The sequence below is a fragment of the Sciurus carolinensis genome, chromosome 13, assembly GCF_902686445.1.
Source record: "Sciurus carolinensis chromosome 13, mSciCar1.2, whole genome shotgun sequence".
NCBI classification, from domain to species: domain Eukaryota; kingdom Metazoa; phylum Chordata; class Mammalia; order Rodentia; family Sciuridae; genus Sciurus; species Sciurus carolinensis.
Window position 1 is genome coordinate 49,476,909 of NC_062225.1, and position 22,769 is coordinate 49,499,677.

The window sequence follows — 22,769 nt, forward strand, 5'->3', positions numbered from 1 at the left end:
TCTCATCTTGAGTGAGAAATGCCTTTTCTTTACTTCACAGATAATTACATCAGAGGTTTTGTTTCTGTTTCTTAGGATGGATGTGTACGTATGTCACTAAGGGTGGCCTGCACTTAAGAGATGGGAATTAGGAGTTGGGGATGTAGTTCAGTGTCAGAGTGTTGGTCTAAATGTGTAGAGGCCCTGTTTGATCTCCAGCACTGGATGTGGGGTAAGGGGAAGAGGTGGGAATTAAGCTCTATTTCCTTGTGGGTGGGACCTCTATATAAATTATTCAGAATCTTCTGTTTGTCTCTTCTCTTCCATTTATTTATTTATTCAATCAATAAAATGTTATTTTTTTCTCAAATTGTTTTGGCCATTGGATGCCCTATCAGGTTGACTCCCATGTCCCTTTGACGTGCTCTGATTTTTTTGTTTTTCTTGTTTTTTTTTTTATTGTAAACAAATGGGATACATGTTGTTTCTCTGTTTGTACATGGTGTAAAGGCATACCATTTGTGTAATCATAAATTTACATAGGGTAATGTTGTTTGATTCATTCTGTTATTTTTTTCCCCTTCCCCCCCACCCCTCCCACCCCTCTTTTCCCTCTATACAGTCCTTCCTTCCTCCATTCTTGCCCCCCTCCCTAACCCTAACTCTAACCCTAACCCCTCCCACCCCCCATTATGTGTCATCATCCACTTATTAGCGATATCATTCTTCCTTTGGTTTTTTGAGATTGGCTTATCTCACTTAGCATGATATTCTCCAGTTTCCTCCATTTGCCTGCAAATGCCATAATTTTGTCATTCTTTATGGCTGAGTAATATTCCATTGTATATATATACCACAGTTTCTTTATCCATTCATCAATTGAAGGACATCTAGGTTGGTTCCACAATCTGGCTATTGTGAACTGAGCAGCTATGAACATTGATGTGGCTGTATCTCTGTAATATGCTGATTTTAAGTCCTTTGGGTATAGGCCAAGGAGTGGGATAGCTGGGTCAAATGGTGGTTCCATTCCAAGTTTTCTAAGGAGTCTCCACACTGCTTTCCAGAGTGGCTGCACTAATTTGCAGCCCCACCAGCAATGTAAGAGTGTACCTTTCTTCCCACATCCTCGCCAACACCTGTTGTTGCTTGTATTCTTGATAATTGCCATTCTAATTGGGGTGAAATGGAATCTTAGGGTGGTTTTGATTTGCATTTCTCTTATTACTAGAGATGTTGAACATTTTTCCATATGTTTGTTGATTGCTTGTATATCTTCTTCTGTGAAGTGTCTATTCATTTCCTTAGCCCATTTGTCAATTGGATTATTTGCATTCTTGGTGTAGAGTTTTTTGAGTTCTTTATAGATTCTGGAGATTAGCGCTCTGTCTGAAGTATGATTGGCAAAGATTTTCTCCCACTCTGTAGATTGAGCACTTTTAAATTTTATGAACCTATAGTTTGCTCTGGCTCATTTTGTGTATTCCCAAGGATCAACCATTCTAAGAGACCTGGTTTCTTTTGTTGAATGATATTCAAAACCAAGATCTGTGGTGTGGGTGTTTTCACTCTTACTGCAGTGTCACTGATTTTGAAACCCTTTCAGTAGACAGAAAATATTTTTATGGGTATTTATGTATATACATAAACATATAATTATATGCACATAACTATAATTGTTTCTGTGTCTAGCCATCGGTATTCATACTGTTAAATTAAATGGGTTAATGCTGATATCTGGACCTAGTATCACATTCTAGGTTCATTTTAGCCTTTGTTTATATGTAGCCTATCTTTCCATAAGAAGCTGGGCTTCAGATTCATAATCCATTTATTTATTTATTCCATCTTAGTGTATACACATATAGTGGTTTCAGAATAGCTAAATCTTTACCTCTATAGGAAACATCTTTATCAAATATAGTGTTTATATATATCTCCTTTTGTCTTTAGTCTTAGTTTTCCGTCATAACATTATTTCTCAAAATTATATGGGCCAGCATCTTTTTTTCCACCTCCTCAGAATGAAATGAAATTCTTTTGTCACAGTCTACATTCTATCCTGATGATATTAGGGATGGAAACTTTTGACCCAATGACAACAGAAATGAAATCTGGCCAAAGAACATGAACACAAAGGCAAAACTTTAATTAAGAAGAGAAAAAGCAGTATGTTGGGGGAGGGAACAGCCCTGATGGAGAGAAAATTCAGGTGAGCCCTGAATAGAGTGGCCACGTGGTGCATGGTGGTGCACACCTGTAATCCCAGCAGTGCAAGAGCCTGAGGCAAGAGAACCACAAGTTCCTGCCTTGTCAACTCAGGGAGACCCTCAGCAACTAGTGAGACTCTGCTTCAAAATAAAAAAAAATAAGGACTTGGGGATGTTGCTCAGTGGTAACCTGTATATAGTTCCTGAGTTCAATCCTGAATACCAAGCTGGCATGTGTGTGTGTGTGTGTTGCTTTTTATTGAGTTATTGAGGTGAGGTGGTGGGGGAATATCCTTGGAGGTGTCTTGGTCTCTGTGGTCTATTTGATTAAGAGTATGAGGATGGTGAAAGGTATATTACATAGACTGTTGAAAGAGTGAAGAGAGGTAGGGAAAGATTTCAGTGGGTAACAAGTTTGGATTAAAGTCTTAGAGCCTGTATACCCTTTTGTCCCTGACTGTCTCACTAGGATTCCCTCTTCCACCAACTTCCAGGTTGATTTAAAAAAAAAAATTACACCTGCTGTAGATTGGTACACCTTTTCTGTTTTAACGTGTGGTATTTAAATGTTCAAGATTAAACTCTCTCTTTTTCTTCCTAATGGAAGAGAACATCCATCCTTCTTTCTCCAGCAGGGACCCCTTTAAAGTTTGTTTAGAGGTTTTACTTTCCAGCTATCATTTTTCTTAGTCTGTTTTTCTTCTACCCTTTTTTTTTTTTTTTAAATTGCTATGCTAATGATCAAACCCAGGGTCTCTTGCCTGCTAGGCAGGCACTCTTATTACTGAGCTTCTTTTCCAACCCCTCTTTCTTCTGTTGGTTCCTTCTCTCCCTGGTAGGCACACTCTTCTCTGCATTTGTAGCAGCACCACATTATTTTACTTTTTTCAACTTGAAGACATGATTTTATGCATAAATCCAGGCTACCCTACAATGCTTGTCTTGTTTATTTATCTATATTCTTTTTTTTTTTTTAACCTGTCCTACCCCACACTCAACATCTGGAATCATTTTACCAAGTGTAAAACCAACAGAAACAGTTCTACATTTTTATTGTAATTGTATTAAACATATGAATTACTTTGGAAAGAGTTGGTATCTTCTTAATGTTGAAGTTTCCCATTTAAGAACTAGACCTTTGTCAATTATGTACATACATATCTATGTGTTCCTAGTTGTTCATGTCATTTTTATCCACTGAATTATAAGATTTTGTGACAAAAAATCTTAATTGTATTCTACATGTAACACATGAAATACTACTTTCCAATTGATCTAAATAAACTAATCTTAATAATTACCAATTTCTGACTAATCTCTGAAACACTTTATCTGTGATAAGGCACTTAAAAATATGACTACTCTGGATTGGGGTTGTAGCTCAGTGGTAGAGCTCTTGCCTAGCATGTGTGAGGTACTGGGTTCGATTCTCAGCACTGCATATAAATAAATAAAATAAAGGTCCACTGACAATTAAACAATATTTTTAAAAAATTAAAAAAATATGATCTATCTTGCCATTTAATTGCATATTCTGTAAAGTTTGAGGTTATTTTCTTTGAATACTTATAGCTGCTTTTTGAATATTATAGCTTGGTCTGCCTGTTTCATCAGTGAGTTATAATTACAAGAAATACTTAAAATAGATGTCTATTTAGATGACTATTCTGGTATTTTAGGAAAATATTTTAGAAGATTTTTTTTGTTGGTTTTATTACCACTCTCAGAAATGCCTTCATCATTCAGCCTTCACTGTAGAGTCCATCCTGATATGGGCTTAGACTTTTATTGTTTTTGGTAAGAAAGTCACCTCTCAGTATTATCTTTTGCTGTATTAAAAATTTTTTAATGTGTTATTTACATAATTTGTATGTAACTAGAACTTTTAGTTTTTCATCACATACTTCTTAAATAAACTCAGAAGTTCCTCTTAAATGTATATAATAATTGTTTTTTTGGGGGGTGTTTTATTCTTTCAGAAAGGCAGTCTTTACTAAGGCTACTGTCTTAAGTTAGAAAGGGCATATTTAAAACTGCCTTTGTGATGTTAGTTGAGTACAAAGCAGTAATGCTAGAGATGGGACCATTTTCCTCATGAATTTAGAAGTAAATTTAGAAATAAAATCAAACTTATTAGTGTTTCAGTAAATCTTGCTTCAGCAAATCTTTGGTGCTGCATCCTCCTCAGATCTTGATGTTGTATGATCTTTGAGCTCCTGCCCCTTCCCTCCCACTCCCTACCAAAAATTAGAGAAGAGAAAATTAAAGTGAGTGGGCAGAATTTGTGTGGTAAGAAAACCAAAGAACTGTTGACAATAGGATCCTTGTAGAACTTCTTTGTTTACCACAGTTTCGAACTATGGGATCTATAATTTATGTTAACTTTTATTTTAATATTTCATTAATTCTTCTTGTAATCTTTTTTTTTTTTTTTTTTTTTTTTTTGGTACCAGGGATTGAACTCAGGGGCACTTGACCCCTGAGCCACATCCCCATCCCTATTTTGTATTTTATTTATTTATTTATTTATTTTTTCAGTGCTGGGGCTTGAACTCAGGGCCTTGTGCTTGCAAGGCAAGCACTCTACCAACTGAGCTATATCCCCAGCCCCCTATTTTGTATTTTATTTAGAGAATAGGGTTCACTGAGTTGTTCAGCGCCTCTCTTCTGCTGAGGCTGGCTTTGAACCTGCAATCCTCTTGCCTCAGACTCCCTAGCTGTTGGGATTACAGGCAGGCGCCACCACACTTGGCGCCTCTTGTAATCCGTTTTTTGTTGTTTTAAAATTTTTGTTGTAGATGGACACAATACCTTTATTTTATTTTTTTATTTTTGTGTGGTGCTGAGGATTGAACCCAGTGCCTTACAAGTGCAAGGCAGGTGTTCCACCACTGAGCCCAGCTCTCCTCTTGTAATCTTTGCTTTTCAAGTCCAGGAAATAGTAAGTAATAATCTTCTGGTTGATGAGTTTTTATTCTTCCATAGATTCTTCTGAAAACTACATTAAGACAAAGACATTTGAGGGCTTCTGTGCATTACATCTCGCTGCAAGTCAAGGACATTGGAAGATTGCACAGATTCTTTTAGAAGCTGGGGCAGATCCAAATGCAACTACTTTAGAAGAAACCACGCCATTGTTTTTAGGTGATGTATACTATTTATAGTCTAGATGTGATTTTTAAATTATTATTTTAGAGAAACTAACTTAAATTTACAGTATGCTCCTTTGGCATTTCTTATACTACCACTTCTATGATTCTGAAACTGAAAGAATATTTTGAATAGTTCCCTCTTGTTTTCTGTCCCAGGGTGGTGGTTTCTGGGGATTTTTATGTTTTTTAAAGTTGGAAAATCTGTTCTGAATTTTCACCATCATTGTTCTCAGTATAGTTCTGAAACCAGGTAGTACTGAAATTGTAGCAGTAGTTACAAGGTTACCTGTGAATGTTTTATGTTGCATTTTCTTTTGTTGAACATTATGAATTTAAGAAGCTTTTATGGAAGAAATCACCAGCTCATCCCTTAGTGCCAGCTCATTTGTTGCCCATGTTGATCACTTTTCAGACTTCTTCAATTGTGGAGTACTTTTAATTCCTTAAGGATGATGGCCTGATTCTAAGTGATACACTTCTAATCATTGTCTTTTTTTCCTCCCTCCTTCTTTTGATCCTATTTATTATCAAGGACATTTGATCTCATAAAGTTGAGTGGAACTGGAAAATTAAGAGAATAAAACATTTGGGGTAGAATCATTGTATCTAAGACTGTAGTTTTGGTCCTGGCACATATAATGTGTTTGTTCACTTATTTACCGCATGTGCGTCCATATTCTCACTTGTAATAGTACCCACCTAGTCTTTGTTACTGGCCTGAGAATAAAATGAAATGACTGTGGAAGTACTTTTTTTCCTTGGGAACTTAAAAATATTTGTTTAAAAATTTTGTGTCTGGTAGAATTTTTTCTCTTTAGCATAGAGTTCTGTGACTTTTGATGTATGAATAAAATTCTATAATGATAACAATCAAGCTGTAAAACCTTTCCAGCACCCCAAGATCCCTTGCTCTTTTTTTTTTTTTTTTTTTAATTGTAAACAAATGGGATACATGTTTTTTATCTGTCTGTACATGGCGTAAAGGCATACCATTTGTGTAATCATAAATTTACATAGGGTAATGTTGTTTGATTCATTCTGCCATTTTTTCCCTTCCCCCCCTCCCCTCCCACCCTTCCCCTCCATCTATACAGTCCTTCCTTCCTCCATTCCTGCCCCCCTCCCTAAACCCAACTCCAACCCCAACACTAACCCTTCCCACCCCCCATTATGTGTCATCATCCACTTATTAGCGATATCATTTTTCCTTTGTTTTTTTGAGATTGGCTTATCTCACTTAGCATGATATTCTCCAGTTTCATCCATTTGCCTGCAAATGCCATAATTTTGTCATTCTTTATGGCTGAGTAATATTCCATTGTATATATATACCACATTTTCTTTATCCATTCATCAATTGAAGGACATCTAGGTTGGTTCCACAATCTGGCTATTGTGAACTGAGCAGCTATGAACATTGATGTGGCTGTATCTCTGTAATATGCTGATTTTAAGTCCTTTGGGTATAGGCCAAGGAGTGGGATAGCTGGGTCAAATGGTGTTTCCATTCCAAGTTTTCTAAGGAATCTCCACACTGCTTTCCAGAGTGACTGCACTAATTTGCAACCCCACCAGCAATGTAAGAGTGTACCTTTCTCCCCACATCCTCGCCAACACCTGTTGTTGCTATCCCTTGCTCTTTATTTTTAATCAACCTCTTCCCCCACCTCATTACCCACTCATCTGTTCTCATTCTTGTAGTTTACTTTTTGCAGAATATCATATATGTATGTGGAATAACACTATGTAACCTTGGAGACTGGCATATTTGACCTAGCATAATACTTTTGAGATTCATCTACATTGTTACATATACCACTACTCCATTCCTTTTTATTGCTGAATAATATTCCATAGTGTGGTATCACATTCTTAAGGTTTGATTATGATTGAACTCAAGTCTACATGTAGATAGAAAATTTACTATTCCACTCTTTCTAATGGGAATATCTTACATAGAACTCACCAGCATTTAAATAAAGATGAGCTTTGGAAGGGAACACTTCTATTTGATGGCAGGAGCAATCAAAATGAGAAAAGCCAACAAGAAATGGGAAATTCAGGAAGCTTCTCATTTTTCCATATGAAAATGGTCCTTCTGGAATTTTTTCCCCTAATACATAGTTAAGAGTTTGTTTTAGGAAGGAAGTCAGCACCCTTTTTTTCTCTTCTCTACCTTTCCTTCTGTTTCTGGCTTTCTCTCCCTTCCTTTTGCTCCATATACATGTACATAGTATTCTAAGGAGAGGTTGTAAAACTGCTTCCAAAATAAAAACATCTTTATTTATTAATATAGTGAATTCTAAGTGAAAATTCAGCAAGTTAGTTAGGAAGTAAGTTTTTTTCGTATTTTGTTAGAGATTAAAAAAACATGGATAAGTTGTAGGCTCAAGTCCAACCCAATGTGCCTTCATATAACGATTTCTATGGGAACTGCACAGCATGCACTTTTTACTTTTGATGGATCGTTTTCATTTTTTGTTCTGAGACTGATTATTCTGTGTAAACTTTAGTGTCAAACATAGCAGTTATGTGTAATGAGAGCAAGTGTTTTTATAAACGGTGTTATGTAAGATTGCCTATTTCATTTTTTAACGGTGAAATGTGTTATACTTTAGCTTTCATGGCATATCCTTTAACTCTGATTCTGTAACTTTATTCCAAAATTGAACAAATCACCACTTGTTTCACTTTTCACTAGTGTCTTTATGGAGAAGTGATCTTGCATAAGGCAATTTGTAGATACTAAGAATTTTGAAATTTAACATGCTCATATCTTAATATATTTTATATTGATCTTTATTTTTGGAGTTATTTTTAGATTTTCCAATTGAAAAATTAATTATCTTCCTTAGGAATTATAAGCATTTTTACTTGAGGACTTGTTATTTCTTAAAAATATGAGTCTTCCCAGGCAAACGTATGGAATTCACTTAAAGTTGTACTTAAAAAGTACTAATTTTATGTTCAAGTATTTACTTTTATCTCTATTTTTATAGTCTTGTGTTTCTTGATGTAACTTATGTCCTACTTTTCTATGTTTTAAGATATCTTTTAATTCCTTAGTATAAGCAGTTATGAAACTAGAACATTTATTATTCTTTTTTGCTTTCATGCAATAAAATTGAGTTGTTCTGTCAATTTATTATCATATTTGATAGATTTAAACCTCCAGCATTTAAAGAACAGAAAATCAGTATCCTTATTTTCTGATTCTTTTTTTTTTTTTTTTTGCGGTGCTGGGAATTGAACCCAGGGCCTTGTGCTTGCAAGGCAAGCACTCTACCAACTGAGCTATCTCCCCAGCCCCAGTATCCTCATTTTCTTAGATAACTTTTTGTTTCTCCTTTTCTTTTCCAATTTTTGTCATTTATTTCATATTTGCATTGTCAATTGAAATAACATTTTGCTTCTTGTTCTGTCATCTTAAATTCTTCATTTTATTTAATTTTTAGTTAGATGGTTACCAGTTGCTTAGATGTGATTTTCCAGCCTTACTTAACTTAATTCTTCCTTAAAAGAGCGTTCCAAAAGGACCTATGGAAGTACTGTTGCCTGAGTTCTTATTCAAAATTGAATAATGATTTCGTACTTGAACATCACTTTGTTTAGGCACAAAATCCTTTCTTTAAGAACTTTGGGGCTGGGGAGATAGCTCAGCTGATAGAGTGCTTGCCTTGCAAGCACAAGGTCCTGAGTTCGATCCCCAGTACCGCAAAAAAAAAAGAAGAACTTTGTGTGTGTGTGGTTATGGGAGATCAAACCTAGAGTTTACATAGGTTAAGCAAGTAATCTCTCTACCACTGAGCTACATTCTAGCCCTTTCTTAACTCTTTTTTTTTTTTAAATTTAAAAAATTTGTTCTTTTTAGATATACATGACAGTAGAATTTTTTTTTTTTTTTTTTTGTACCAGGGATTGAACTGAGGGGCACTCAACCAGCCTTTTTCTTATATTCTTGATTGGGATTTGTGTTGGTTTTTTGTGATAATTCATCTTGGAAATATGTGTTATTGCTTGACATCTGTCTTCAGGAGGTGTATAATGGGAAGGAGCCGGAGTTTCATTCCGTACTAGCTGGGGTTTTCTTTCATTTCAGGGTGTTTGAGTGTGAGTATCTTTCACCGTTCGTGGGGATTGGCTGCTGTGGGTTTTTGCAGTGCATTTTCCCTTTGGTGGTAGCAGAGGCAGGCTGTTACTGTAAATACGACTTTTTTGTATGATTGCCCTTTTAGACCCAACTCCTCTGATTTTCATATTTCAGCTGGATCCAGAGCAGTTCCTGCTGGCAGCCCATGCATCTTTTCCTACTACTGGGAATTCATATTTTACACCTCAGAGGGAGCTTCTCACCTTTGAGAAGTGTTGTTTGCTAGCTTTTTCTAGCAAAGAAAGACATTTGCAGCTAAGACATTTCCTTCCTTCTTCCCACAAGTACATAGAATTGATCTCCATTCTTTTGGAGACCTTTTTAAAGCTATTTTTGATCTAGAGTTCAAAAATTTAAGACTAGGATGGATCCTTGTTTTGCTAAAAACAAAGTACTTTTATTTCATTTTCCTCTGATGATTTTGCATTAATTGGGTGTGGATGATTTTTAAGAAATTAAGTAAAAATGTGTACATTGTGCTACAGTATTAAAATTGGAAGTCCTTAATTTTTAACCTAAGACAGAAATTCTTGATTTTAGCATTTTTTCAATAATTGGGTAGTTTATGGTAGAAATACATAGACCTAGATAAATTCCTTCCAGTCCTCCTGCCTGATACAGTACAATCTTTGTTCTAATTAGGTACCATACAGCAATGTTACTGAAAATGTCAGTCTATTTATATAAGAGACTTGAGCCAGAATGTAATTCAGTGTATTATTTCTTTCATCATGGAAGTTTTATCTCAAGAAAAAAATGTTCACTGAACTAAATGGTGTGCTTAGGGAAATAGTTGGTTTACATTCTGGTGAAACCTTTATACCTTTTTAAGGACTGAAACAGTCTACAGATTAATAGCCAGTTTATGAATGATACTGAATAGCACATTTATACAGTATGCTTATGTGGCTGTCAAACTGGATTATTACATAGTTAAGGCAGTTGTCTCTTTGTTCTTTATGATTATTATTGCCATTGGTCACTAATGATATATGATTATTAACTGGTTAGTATGACTGAAATAGAAGTATTGCTTCTATATAAACAGCATTCCTTGGTCCATACAGTTTTTCTTTGATAAAGAATCCTCAGTAATCATTTATTTCTTTAAGTTTTTTTTTTTTTTTTTTTTTTTTTTTGTGATACTGGTGATGTGCTCGCATAGCTAGGCAAGCATCCTACTACTGAACTACATAATATCTGATCCTTTTTCAATAAGTCTTAAAATGGGTCATACTTACAGAGTTGGCTCCTGTAAAAAGAATCCTGCTGTATTAATGTTTCAAAAACTTGAATGATTACTGAAAGTTATAGAATTCAATGGTGTACCCCTAGAAGAAGGTATAAATGTAGGGATATGTTTTCTTAATCAAATGTTTCTTGTAACTTTCTGTTGAAATAATTGCTATATAGTAGGATAGTGAACTTTTAGGTTTTTGTCTTCTAATACATGTGGTTGAAGGATTTTTTTTTTTTTTTTTTTTTGGGATGTGGTCTCTGATGTCTCATTAGCCATTAGACTTCTTCCTCCTAAAAACCATGAGACATGTCAGTGACAGCATGTACAACTCCATTGGGGTATTCACCACAACCTTTTCATTATGTTACTAACATGAATTTGGCCCATGAAGTCATGGTTTTTCTCATCAGTATACATCTTTAAGATTGTTAATCAATGGGAAAATATGAGGAAATTAATAAGATAGAAATATAAGCTTTCAAATGTAAGTTCTAGAGAAAGATTTTGTACATATCAGTAAAATGCTTCACTTTAGATTAAAGAAACATTTTTGGAATGCATCTAAAACTACAGATAGAGGGTGATTTATTATGTATCTGTCATTGGTGGCACAGCCTCCATTTATAATCACTCTGATTATAAGCTTTAGTTAAGAAATATATAACTGTGAACAGTTGTACTTACCCAGTGACATTCTTGAAATAATGGAAAATTCTGTATCCTTGCCAGTCACATTCTTGGAGTGAATGATTACAACTAATATATGACATCAATTGGAGTTAGATTGGCACTTTATTAGTTCTTTTGTCTTGGGTATCGGTAACATCTTACAAAAACACAAACCTGAAGTTATGTAGATAAACTAGCAATACTAGAAAAAAAATCTGTCTTTATAGCTCAGTTGCTTTTCTGGTGCCACCAGATGTCAGTGTAACCACAGGACCAGAGAAATAGTATAGGTAGATAGATGGCTTATGAGCAGTGTTTTTGATTCTTAAAAGGGGTAGTGAAAAAAGTTTTACATAAACTAGGTATAGCATGGAAAGACCATTTTACTGTAGAATTGTATAGAAAAATGAAGTACTTAATGGAGAATAGAGTACATGTAGAACTCAAAAAAGCATAAATGTAATTAAAACTTATACATAATTCCAGTGTACTAAATGAATACATAGATGATCTCTGGGATTCTCAGAACTATTGACAGCTCCCTGCTATAACTAGAGGAGTTGGGAAACATGTGGTTATGCTGTTCATTGAAGCCTCATTGACTGGTATTTCTTAGAATCACTGTCAAAATCTGAGCCTCAATGAGTTTATTTTCTAATTTAGATACAGAACTCACCGTACTGTGATTTGTGGTTGGTACAAATTATCTGTAGTACTTCCCTAGAGTGTGGAGGCACATTTAGCATTTTTCTATTTTTTTATTAGTGCATCCTAATTATACATAGTAGGGGAACTCATTATGTATTTGTGCATGCACACAATGTAACAATATAATTTTGGTCAATTTTGTTCCCCAGTAAGCACTTTTTCAAAAGAACATTCACTAGGATAATTACATTTTTAGATGTCTAATTTTTAAAAAATTTACTCTTTAACAAATGCTGTATTGAACAATGATCATTATTTACTATGCTTAGTTGGTTTTAGTACTTAAACACATATGTGTATAGGGCAGCCCTATTTCTCCCAGATGGCGTCTTTTTTTTTTTATTAAAATCTTTTTTAGTTTTACAGACTGCATTTTGATTCATTGTACACAAATGGGATACAACTTTTCATTTCTATGGTTGTACACAATGTAGATTCACACCATTCATGTCATCATACATATACATAGGGTAGTACTGTCTCTTTCATTCTATAATCTTTCTGTTACCCACCCCCTCCCACCCCATTTTCCTCTACACCATCCAAAGTTTCTTCATTCTTCTCTTCCCCCCACAACCCCCTCGTTATATATTGTCATCCACTTATCAGAGAAACCATTTGGCCTTTGGCTTTTTGGGCTTGGCCTATTTCACTTAGCATGATATTTTCCAGCTTCATCCATTTACCAGCAAATGCCATAATTTTATTCTTCTTTATGGCTGAATAATATTCCATTGTGTATATATACCACAGTTTCTTTATTCATTTGTCAATTGAAGGGCATCTAGGTTGGTTCCACAATCTAGCTATTGTGAATTGAGCTGCTACGAACATTGATGTGACTGCATCACTGTAGTATACTGATTTTAAGTCCTTTGGGTATAGGCCAAGGAGTGGGATAACTGGGTCAAATGGTTGGTCCATTCCAAGTTTTCTGAGGAATCTCCATATTGCTTTCCACAGTGGTTGCACCAATTTGCAACTCCACCAGCAAAGTATGAGTATGCCTTTTCCCCCACTTCCACGCCAACACTTATTATTGCTTGTGTTCTTGATAATAGCCCTTCTCATTAGAGTTAGATGAAATCTTAGGGTGGTTTTAATTTGCATTTCTCTAATTACTAGGGATGATGAGCACTTTTTCATATATTTGTTGATCACCTGTGTATCTTCTTCTGTGAAGTGTCTGCCCATTTCCTTAGCCCATTTATTGATTGGATTCTTTGTATTTTGGGTGTAAAGATTTTTAAGTTCTTTATAAACTTTGGAGATGAGTGCTGTGTCTGAAGTATGTGTGGAAAAGATTTTCTCCCACTCTGTAGGCTCTCTTTTCACATTATTGATTGTTTCCTGTGCTGAGAAAAAAACTTTTTAGTTTGAATCTATCCCATTTATTGATTCTTGCTTTTATTTCTTGCACTACGGGGGTCTTGTTAAGGAAGTCTGGTCCTAAGCCAACGTGATGGAGATTTGGGCCTACTTTTTCTTTCGTTTGGTAAAGGTTCTAATTTCTAGATCCTTGATCCATTTTGAGGTGAGTTTTGTACAGGGTGAGAGATAGGGATTTAATTTCATTTTACTGCATATGAATTTTCTGTTTTGCCAACACCATTTGTTGAAGAGGCTATCTTTTCTCCATTGTATGTTTTTGGCACCTTTGTCTAGTATGAGATAACTGTACTTATGTGGCTATGTCTCCGTATCTTCTATCCTGTACCATTGGTCTACCTGTCTATTTTGGTGCCAATACCATGCCGTTTTTTTTTACTATTGCTCTGTAGTTGAGTTTAAGGTCTGGTATTGTGATACCTTCTGTGTCACTCTTCCTACCCAGGATTGCTTTGGCTATTCTGGGCCTTTGTTCTTCCAGATGAATTTCATGATTGCTTTTTCTGTTTCTATGAGAAATGTCAGGGATTTTCATTGGAATTGTGTTAAATCTGTATAGCGCCTTTGGGAGTATGACCATTTTGATAGTATTAATTCTGCCTATCCAAGAACATGGGAGATCTTTCTACCAGATAGAATCTTGAGTCCGTGTCTTCATGAAGTCTTCAAGTAGGGCTTGTGATTAACTTAATGTATTATATAATGCAAGTGAGATTTATCTTTGGCTGAAAGTCTTGTGTGAGTCAAAGACTGCTTCTGGTTCTTCCATTTCTTATTTTCAAAAAATTATCATTACTCAGTATTATTTAGATTACTTCTTTTTATTTTCTTCTTTTCTCCTCTGATTTAGGAAATGTAAAGCTTTTTTCTTTAAAAATATAAAATGTCTCCCAAGAAATTATTATAAGAAACAATATTCTCATGTCATTCTTGCTTTCTTAAACTTTTGTACTGAAAGCTTTCTTCAGTACTATGGTCTATGGTTGGAGGCACAGTGTTTCTACCCTCAGAACTTTTGGATTTTCTCTTCTGCTGTCTCAGCTGGATAAAGTCTTACAGATAATACCTGTTTGAATTAGAGACAAGAAAATTTTTCCTACTTCTTTCTGTACTTTGGACACTTTGAGTTCTACCTTCCAAAGTGAGGTCTTACTTCTTTCCTATTCTTTATTCTTGGACTCTGGGTACTGGTATAATACCAGACATTTTGATTCTTCCTTTTTTTTTTTTTTTTTTTTTTTTACTTTCTAGGAACCCATGCTGCATTTCTAAGTTCTAGATTACACTTTTCCTTTCTCTAATTGAATGAACATTTACCACAAATAAGACATAGTGGTTGCAACTGATGGCTTGGCTTCCTATTTCCAATGTCAGGCATATATCTTGGAGATAGGTATTTTAAGTTAAATTCCAATTTAGTTATATTCTAAAATTTAGACCAGCTCTGTCCAATAGAAGTTGGAAATGTCCCATATTGGCCCATAGTCACTAACTACATGTAGCTCTTGAGCACTTGAAATTAGGCCAATTTGAGGGACTCAAATTTTAATTTTCATTTTAATTAAATTTAAACAGCTACATGTAGCTAGTGACTTCTGTATTGGAAAGTGCAGATCTAGATAGCAACAGAATGAGTGTGGCTCTTCTTACTTCTTAACTGAACAAGAGTCCTTTTTTATCTTGAAACATTTGACTCCTTTGCTTTAGTATATAGGTTGTCCCACATAGAATTCAATAGTAATTCAGCTGTTTAGCCAATCAGTTTTGCTTATCAGTGGGATGGTAGAAATTGTAGCTGAATTTCATTACATTGTCCTGTGTTGATTAGGAGATTATTATGTAATTATTAGACCTTTGAACTATTAGTATTAGTTCCTGACACCAAGGGCTTACCATTTATTTGAAAATATTATAATAACCAGAATTCAAGGCAAGTTACTTTACAGAGCACAAGAGCAACAGAGTGTTATGAAGGTTAGCTTTTTCCCAATTACTATTATTATTCTGTTGTAGAGTCATCTACTTTTTTGCCTTATCTCCCTCTTCCCATTTAAGTTTTAAAGTAGATTTCGATTAATATGTATAAAAATGTGACTTTATCATTACTGAGTAAGTATAACATAGTTTAGTTAGATTTTTTATTCTGATGTGGTTTTGAAAATTTAGATTAGGCTATATGCACACTGGAAATATTTCAGATATTTGCTGGGGATATAGCTCAGTGGTTGAGTGCTTACCTAGCATGTTTGAGGCCCTGAGTTCAATCCCCAGCATTGACAAAAAAAAAAAAAAAAAGAAAGAAAAAAGAAAAGAAAAAAAAAAGAAATATTTTAGATATTTGTGAATTCCCATATTGAAATTACCTTTACAATTTATGAAAATCTCCTTTAAAAATTCACAGACAGAGGTGTGTTGGTTCACGCCTGTAACCCCAGTGCCTCCGGAAGCTGAGGCAGAAGGATCACAAGTTTGAGGCCAGTCTCAGCAACTTAGCAAGGCCCTAAGCAACTTAGTGAAACTCTGTCTTCAAAATAAAAAATAAAAGGGCTGGGGATGTAGCTCAATTTCCAAACACCCCCCACCCCCCCAAAAAAAAGGTTCATGGACAATTTTAAACATATACAAAAGCATAGAGGAAAAATATGGTAAATTGCCATGTACATAGCTCCCAACTTAGTAGTTGTCAGTTCAGTATCAGTATTTTTTCTCTTACAAACTTATTTATTACCCCCATTCATTATTTTTGAAGGAAAATTCTATTCATCATAGAATTTAAAACAAAAACACTTGTATACCTACCTATCTCCACAGAATAAAGATACTTTATTACAACTAAGTTATTACACTTGAAAATTATAATTCATTAAAATCATCAAATATTCAGTGTTGAAATTTCCTTTATTGTTATATATTTGTGTATGTGCGTATGTGTGTGTGTGTGTGTGTGTATATATATATATATATATTTCAGTTGAAATCTTGATCCAAATAAGATTCATGTAGTGTAATTATTTGAGTTTTTTTTAGCATCTTTTTTAATATAGTGCTTCAGTAATTTTGCCTTATGTAATATGTGCTACCTGTTTATATCAATTCTTGAAACAGTGTTAATTGGATGAGAGACCATTGATCTTTTAAGCATCTGCCCAGTTTTATATTGGTGTTTCAAAAGAATGTGATTTACAAGAGTTGAGTCAATTTTCCTTTGTTCTCCAGATGCCATTGTTTGCACAGGCTATTATTAATGTTTATTTTTGTACATTACTTTAAGATTTGAATTGGGAGGTAATGATGATTATGTTACTGCTGATGTGACAAAAATATCAGGGGACATAAAGTTCCCTGATTTTGAAATGCTTGTTCCTAGGCATTTGTACCCATAAAATAATTTCTTCCTCTTCCTTTTTCTCATCTTTCCCATTTCTTCCTAAAAATATTATATAATATTCTTTATGTGTTTAGGATCATTTTTAGATCATGTAGAAATTTGTTGTATTTGATAATATTCATATATCAAAGAAATATGAAGAATTTAATGTCAGAAGCAATAGGAACTGAATAGGAGGTTGCAACTTAAGAAAAGGCCTTTGAATTTGATGACTTGGATGTCACTGATGATTGTCAAGGGTGTAATTACAAATGAATTAATGGCAGTGAAGTTTGCATGCTACTTATGGATAGAGACTTTGTAAGGTCTGTGAAGGCGGGAATTTTGATCTCTCATTTGTTTCTGTATTTTTAGTACCTAGAACATTGCTTGGTATGATGTAGACATCTAGTAAATATTTGTTGAACAACTGATTGGAAAAGTGGAATCATTGAATGTAGACTTAAGGAGAGTGGTCTTTGGGTGAAGTTTAATGGCAAAAAAGTAAAAGAAAATAGCATATTGATAGCAGGGGTCATGAAAAATTTTTTATTTTTTGGGTACCAGGGATTGAACTCAGGGGCACTCAACCACTGAGCCACATCCCCAGCCCTATTTTGTATTTTATTTAGAGACAGGGTCTCACGGTCTCACAGAGTTGCGTAGCACCTCACTTTTGCTGAGGCTGACTTTGAACTTGTGATCCTCCTGCCTTAGCCTCTTAAGCTGCTGGAATTACAGGTGTGCACCACCACACTGGTTGTGTTTTATTTTTAAGGACTAAACCAGTTTGCAGGTTTAACTGTAGAATCCAACAGAGAATGGGTGATGTAAGAAATTGGAGAGGAGACAATATAGCATAAAATATCATTGTGTAGTCCATTCCCACAAAGTTAACATCACTGATTCAGTTGGGTAAGGTTAGTTTGCTTCATCACTGACACATTTATCATTTCTTTTTATATCTTGGTAGCTCTCAAGGCACAAGCACTCTTAATATCCTTCTCCATGGTTCATTCTTTATCTGTATCTCCACTGTGCCCATAGAATACAAAAGTACACAGTGTTATAGTTGCTTGATGGTTGACTGTTTTTTAAAAAGTTTTGCATAGTCTTATTTTAGATGTGTAGTAGTTTCTAAACACAGTATTATATTTGCTTTTCTCAGAAGAATTGAGAAAATATGTACAAAATAATGACTTCCTTTTTGGAAGTATGCTGTTTCACAGTTTTGGATCCCCTCTTCAATTTGATAAAGACAATATTACTGCATCTCTTCCAAAGCAGAGACTTTGGTAATAAATGTAAGCTCTAAATATACTTTATAAATCACTGTTTAGCCATTATTAATGATTAATTTTTTTTTACTTTGAAATAATTAGCAAGAACTGTGAAAATATTTATTTGCTCATGTACAGGTTTCACTCTTGCTGTTAGGAACTATTTTCAGTACAGATTCAGAAACCAACTGTTTTAATGTATTCATGATATTAAAAATGAAAAGTTTTTCTGTCTGACTTCTATACTGTATTTAATAATCAAAATAAAGTTCTTTTTTTTATTGTAAACAGATGGGATACATGTTGTTTCTCTATTTGTACATGAGTTATTTTCTTTTTTATAAGGTCAGTCCATCTCATGGAAACCAAACTTATCTTCATCCTGCTTCATATATTACCAATAACAATCTGATAATCTTCAACTCAGGGTCTGGCTATAGAGTGATTTTTGCTAGCAATCACTGATAATGATGAGTGAATTGGCTAATATGAAACAGATTTTCTTCCTTTTCTATCATAACCTCCACCCCAAATTAGATTGACTTTAGATTGAATGTAGACAAACAGCTTAACTTATTTTTTTCCTTGGTAAAATGCTTAAATATTAACTTAGAAATGAAGTAAATAATGTTAAACTTCTACCTTTGTGATACTATGGCAATTATTGGTTACATTTTTGAAACTTCCCAGAATGAGAGAATTTTTGATTAAAAGACTTCCTAGAGTTCTTACGAAGAAATAAACTTTGGTTCGTATTAGTCAGTTTTTTATTGCTACAACCAAAATACCTGACAAGAACAACTTCAAGGAAGAATGACTGACTTGGCTCACAGCTTCAGAGCTTTCAGTCCACGGTCACCAGCTCCATTGCTTTTGACTGGAGGCAAGACAGCATTATGGTAGAAGGGTATGGCAGAGGAAAACTGCTTTGGCAGTTGGGATGCAGTAGAGAGAGATTAGGATGGAGTAGGGGAAGGGCTGAAGAAGATAAACCTCTCCAGGGCATGCCCCCGTGATCTACTTCCGCCAACTAGGTTCCACCTGTCAGCATTCCATGTAGTCTTTAGTGGAGTCCTTCATTAGATCATAAGGTCAGAGCCCTCATGGTCTAAACACTTCTCAAAAGCCCCATCTCTGGACATTGCCTCACTGGGGATCACACTTCCAACACACGATCTTTTGGTGAGCATTCCAGATCCAAGCCATAAGTATAAATTCAGTATCTAAAACTAATAGAATATTGCCAGCTGCTTTGACAAATGCCTATAACCCAGTGACTCAGGAGGCTGATTCAGGAGGATCACAAGTTTGAGGCCAGCCTCAGCAGTTTAGCAAGACCCTGTCTCAAAAACAAAATAAAACAATAACCTAAAAGGGACTCAGGGCTGGGAATGTAGCTTGGTGGTAGAGCACCCCTGCGCTCAATCCCCAGTGCCACAAACAAAAAACCCCAACATCACCGCCATTAAAAAATTAATAGAGTATCAATGGCATGTTACTTAACTTCAGTAATAATGAGTATACTTCCTTGCTTTACATTTTTAAGGAATTTATTTTCTCCATTGTTTCATCTGTATTAGCATTTTTCAAGTGTAATGCCTAATTCAAATGTCTAATGCCTTTCTCTTTTTATGACTGAGAATTGTTGATTCCCATTTTCATCCTCCTACTCTAGTAGGAGATATAGAATAACTGCTTGAAATAAAAAAAAATATATATTTAAAAACCACCTTCCCCATACCCCAAGTACATGGTTAGGCCTCTTATACATATCTCAACTCTATTGTAGATGTTACTGTTTCTCCAAACTTAAATTTTAATGAAGTTATTTAATAGTCATTTAATAGGTATGGAGCTATTACATTTTATCTTCTTTGCCATTGATTTACGAGTGTGTGTGTATGTGTGTATATTCATTTTATGTAGCACTACAGTAGTACCCCCTCAGTATCCCCTCATATGCAGACATATTTCAAGATGCCCAGTGCATGCCTGAAGCTGCAAATAGTACCAAATCTTTTACGTACTATGTCCTCCCTCTTCCTCTTTCTCTATTTTTCTCTCTTACTGTGGTAAAGTTTAATTATAAATTTGGCACAGTAAGATATTTAAAAATAACTAATATAAGATAGTATGATTATGGTGATATACTGAAATAAAATTGCCAAGTTTACTAATGACGATTGGGCAGGTAGTATTTACAGTGTGGCTGTGCTGGATTATTCATATCCTGGGAAGGAAAGAGTGAACAGCCTGAGGTTTATGACACCACTCCAAACAGTGTGAAGTTTTAAATTTATACATTGTTTATTTCTGGAATTTTTCCATTTAAAATTTTGGGCCACCATTGACTGAGTAACTGTGAGTATGAAAAACGTAGAAAGGAAAACTGTAAATAGGGAGAACTACTGTATATAATTATATTTTGGCATTCTGATTTTCATTAACTCCATGCTTAAACTCTTCCAGAATTCTTGTCATCCTAGCTAAGTTTTGTGGTGGATACATTGTGGAAAGTTTAGCTCCACTTGCTTGTTGTACCAACCTGATAACATGTTCCCCAAGTAGGTTGTACCTATTATTACTAAGTAGGATTTATAAACTGTTATATGCATTTGACAATAGATTTAAACATACTTTGCTTTAATGTAAGTTACATATGTAAAGGAAAGTCAAGTAATTTGTGTGTACTCTTTTTGGGAGGTGTCTGTAGGCATACAGACTATTTCTTCAGAGGATCTACTATACCAACAATTGGGAGTAATCAGTTTTAGTTATTAGTTAAATAACACATATTTCTTTAATTGGTATGTGGTTTATCTGGAGTCCCCCTTTAGTTCAAGTAGCTGAGAAGATTTACATATTTTTGTTGGTGGATATAAGAATATTATTTTAATAATGGTTGTTTATGATGTTAAAAAAATGTCCAAGATTCAGAACTTACCTTTCACCTTGTCATTGATTCTTGTCATTTTTAATCAAATGGTAATGATAGCAAACCTTTCAACCTTTGTTTTTTTTTTGTGGTGCTGGGAATTGAACCCAGGGCCTTGTGCATGCAAGGCAAGCACTCTACCAACTAAGCTATATCCCTAGCCATTTTTAACCTTTTTGATTAAAAATTCCAGACTGGTACTATTTCTTCTGAACTGTTCACCCTATCCCTTTCCCATTTGCATTTCTAGCAAACTAGATCCATATTATCTCCATTTTCAGAGAGAATGTTTGCCTTTTGTTTCCATTTCCTCTGTATCTTTTAACATACTATTGAAAATAATTTTGTATGTGCACAAAAAGGATTAGGTGTATATAAATGAGTTTTGATTAAGACATGATTTTGTGATAACTATTTAGGAATGAGCACAGCATTATGAGTTCTGAGATGAATAAGTGATGAGAACATCACCAAAGTGTCCAGCCCTACAAACATACTTTTTTGCTGACAAAAATTTTTCTGACTCCTGTATTGCAGCTGTTGAAAATGGACAGATAGATGTGTTAAGGCTGTTACTTCGACACGGAGCAAACGTTAATGGATCCCATTCTATGTGTGGATGGAACTCCTTGCACCAGGCTTCTTTCCAGGTAATCTCTGAATTTATTATTTCATTTCCATGTAAATTGTGTGTTTTACCCTTTCAAAATGACAGTTCTGTGCAGTTTTTGCTTTCTACTTGCCTGTGATTTATGATGGTTAGTGCAGTACAGAAAAGGCAGTCTAAATGCTAATGATCATACTGAATAAACCAACTGCTATAGTAACTGTAGCAGCTTTGGGCTATAAGGATTATCTAAATTTTTCAAATGTTGATATCATAGTTAAGAAACCATCAGAATATGTGGGGTGTAAATTGATAAAGAGTAGGGACTTCTTTCTAACAGTGTGTTTAGAAACTGTGTTAGCTTCTTAGTGGGGTAGTAAACTAATTTTGCAAAATTTTGTAAGGATTATCATCCCTGGAGGTCAGTTTTTAATCTGTTTACATTTACTGGACTAGCTAGAAGTATAGTTTAATTTAATTGTTTGATCATTTCCTTTCCAACCAATACAACCATACAGTGTTTTGTTGATTTTTTTTCTTCTTCAAGTTTTCCTTTACTGAGAGAATTAAAAAGAAAAGAAAAGGAAAAGAAAAAATAATACAGTAAGAAAAAAGATACCTTCTATTTTTTTCCCTCTTATTTAAAATATGAATCTGTGCTTTAGGAAAATGCTGAGATCATAAAATTGCTTCTTAAAAAAGGAGCAAACAAGGAATGCCAGGATGACTTTGGAATCACGCCTTTATTTGTGGCTGCTCAGTATGGCAAGCTAGAAAGCTTGAACATACTTATTTCATCAGGTAAGATTGATTCATTAGCTTTCGCACTGTTGAGATCATAAATTTTAACTTTATATCGTCTTAGGAAAAATAATTCTTGACCTATATACAAATAAGGTTATGCAATTTATGGTTTTATGTAAGTGGTAAATAAGAGTATGTGTAAGTTGATTTATAAGCCTGATTATTAAGTGTCTGTTACTAGCAGTGCAATGCATAACTACTAATTTTTCTGTGTAAGAACATTCTATGTAAGATCTATCACTAAAGCAGGTTTATTGGCAAGTTGAATGATGGAGCTGT

General features: G+C 34.6%; 1 protein-coding gene across 1 annotated transcript in view; it reads left to right on the forward strand.

The window, feature by feature from the left end:
• Asb3 (ankyrin repeat and SOCS box containing 3) overlaps positions 1-22,769 on the forward strand; it is a 97,958-nt gene that overhangs the window by 27,179 nt on the left and 48,010 nt on the right. The window contains 3 exon segments of the mRNA XM_047521851.1: positions 5,175-5,333; positions 21,617-21,729; positions 22,352-22,487. Of these exon segments, the coding sequence (XP_047377807.1) occupies positions 5,175-5,333; positions 21,617-21,729; positions 22,352-22,487 (408 nt within the window).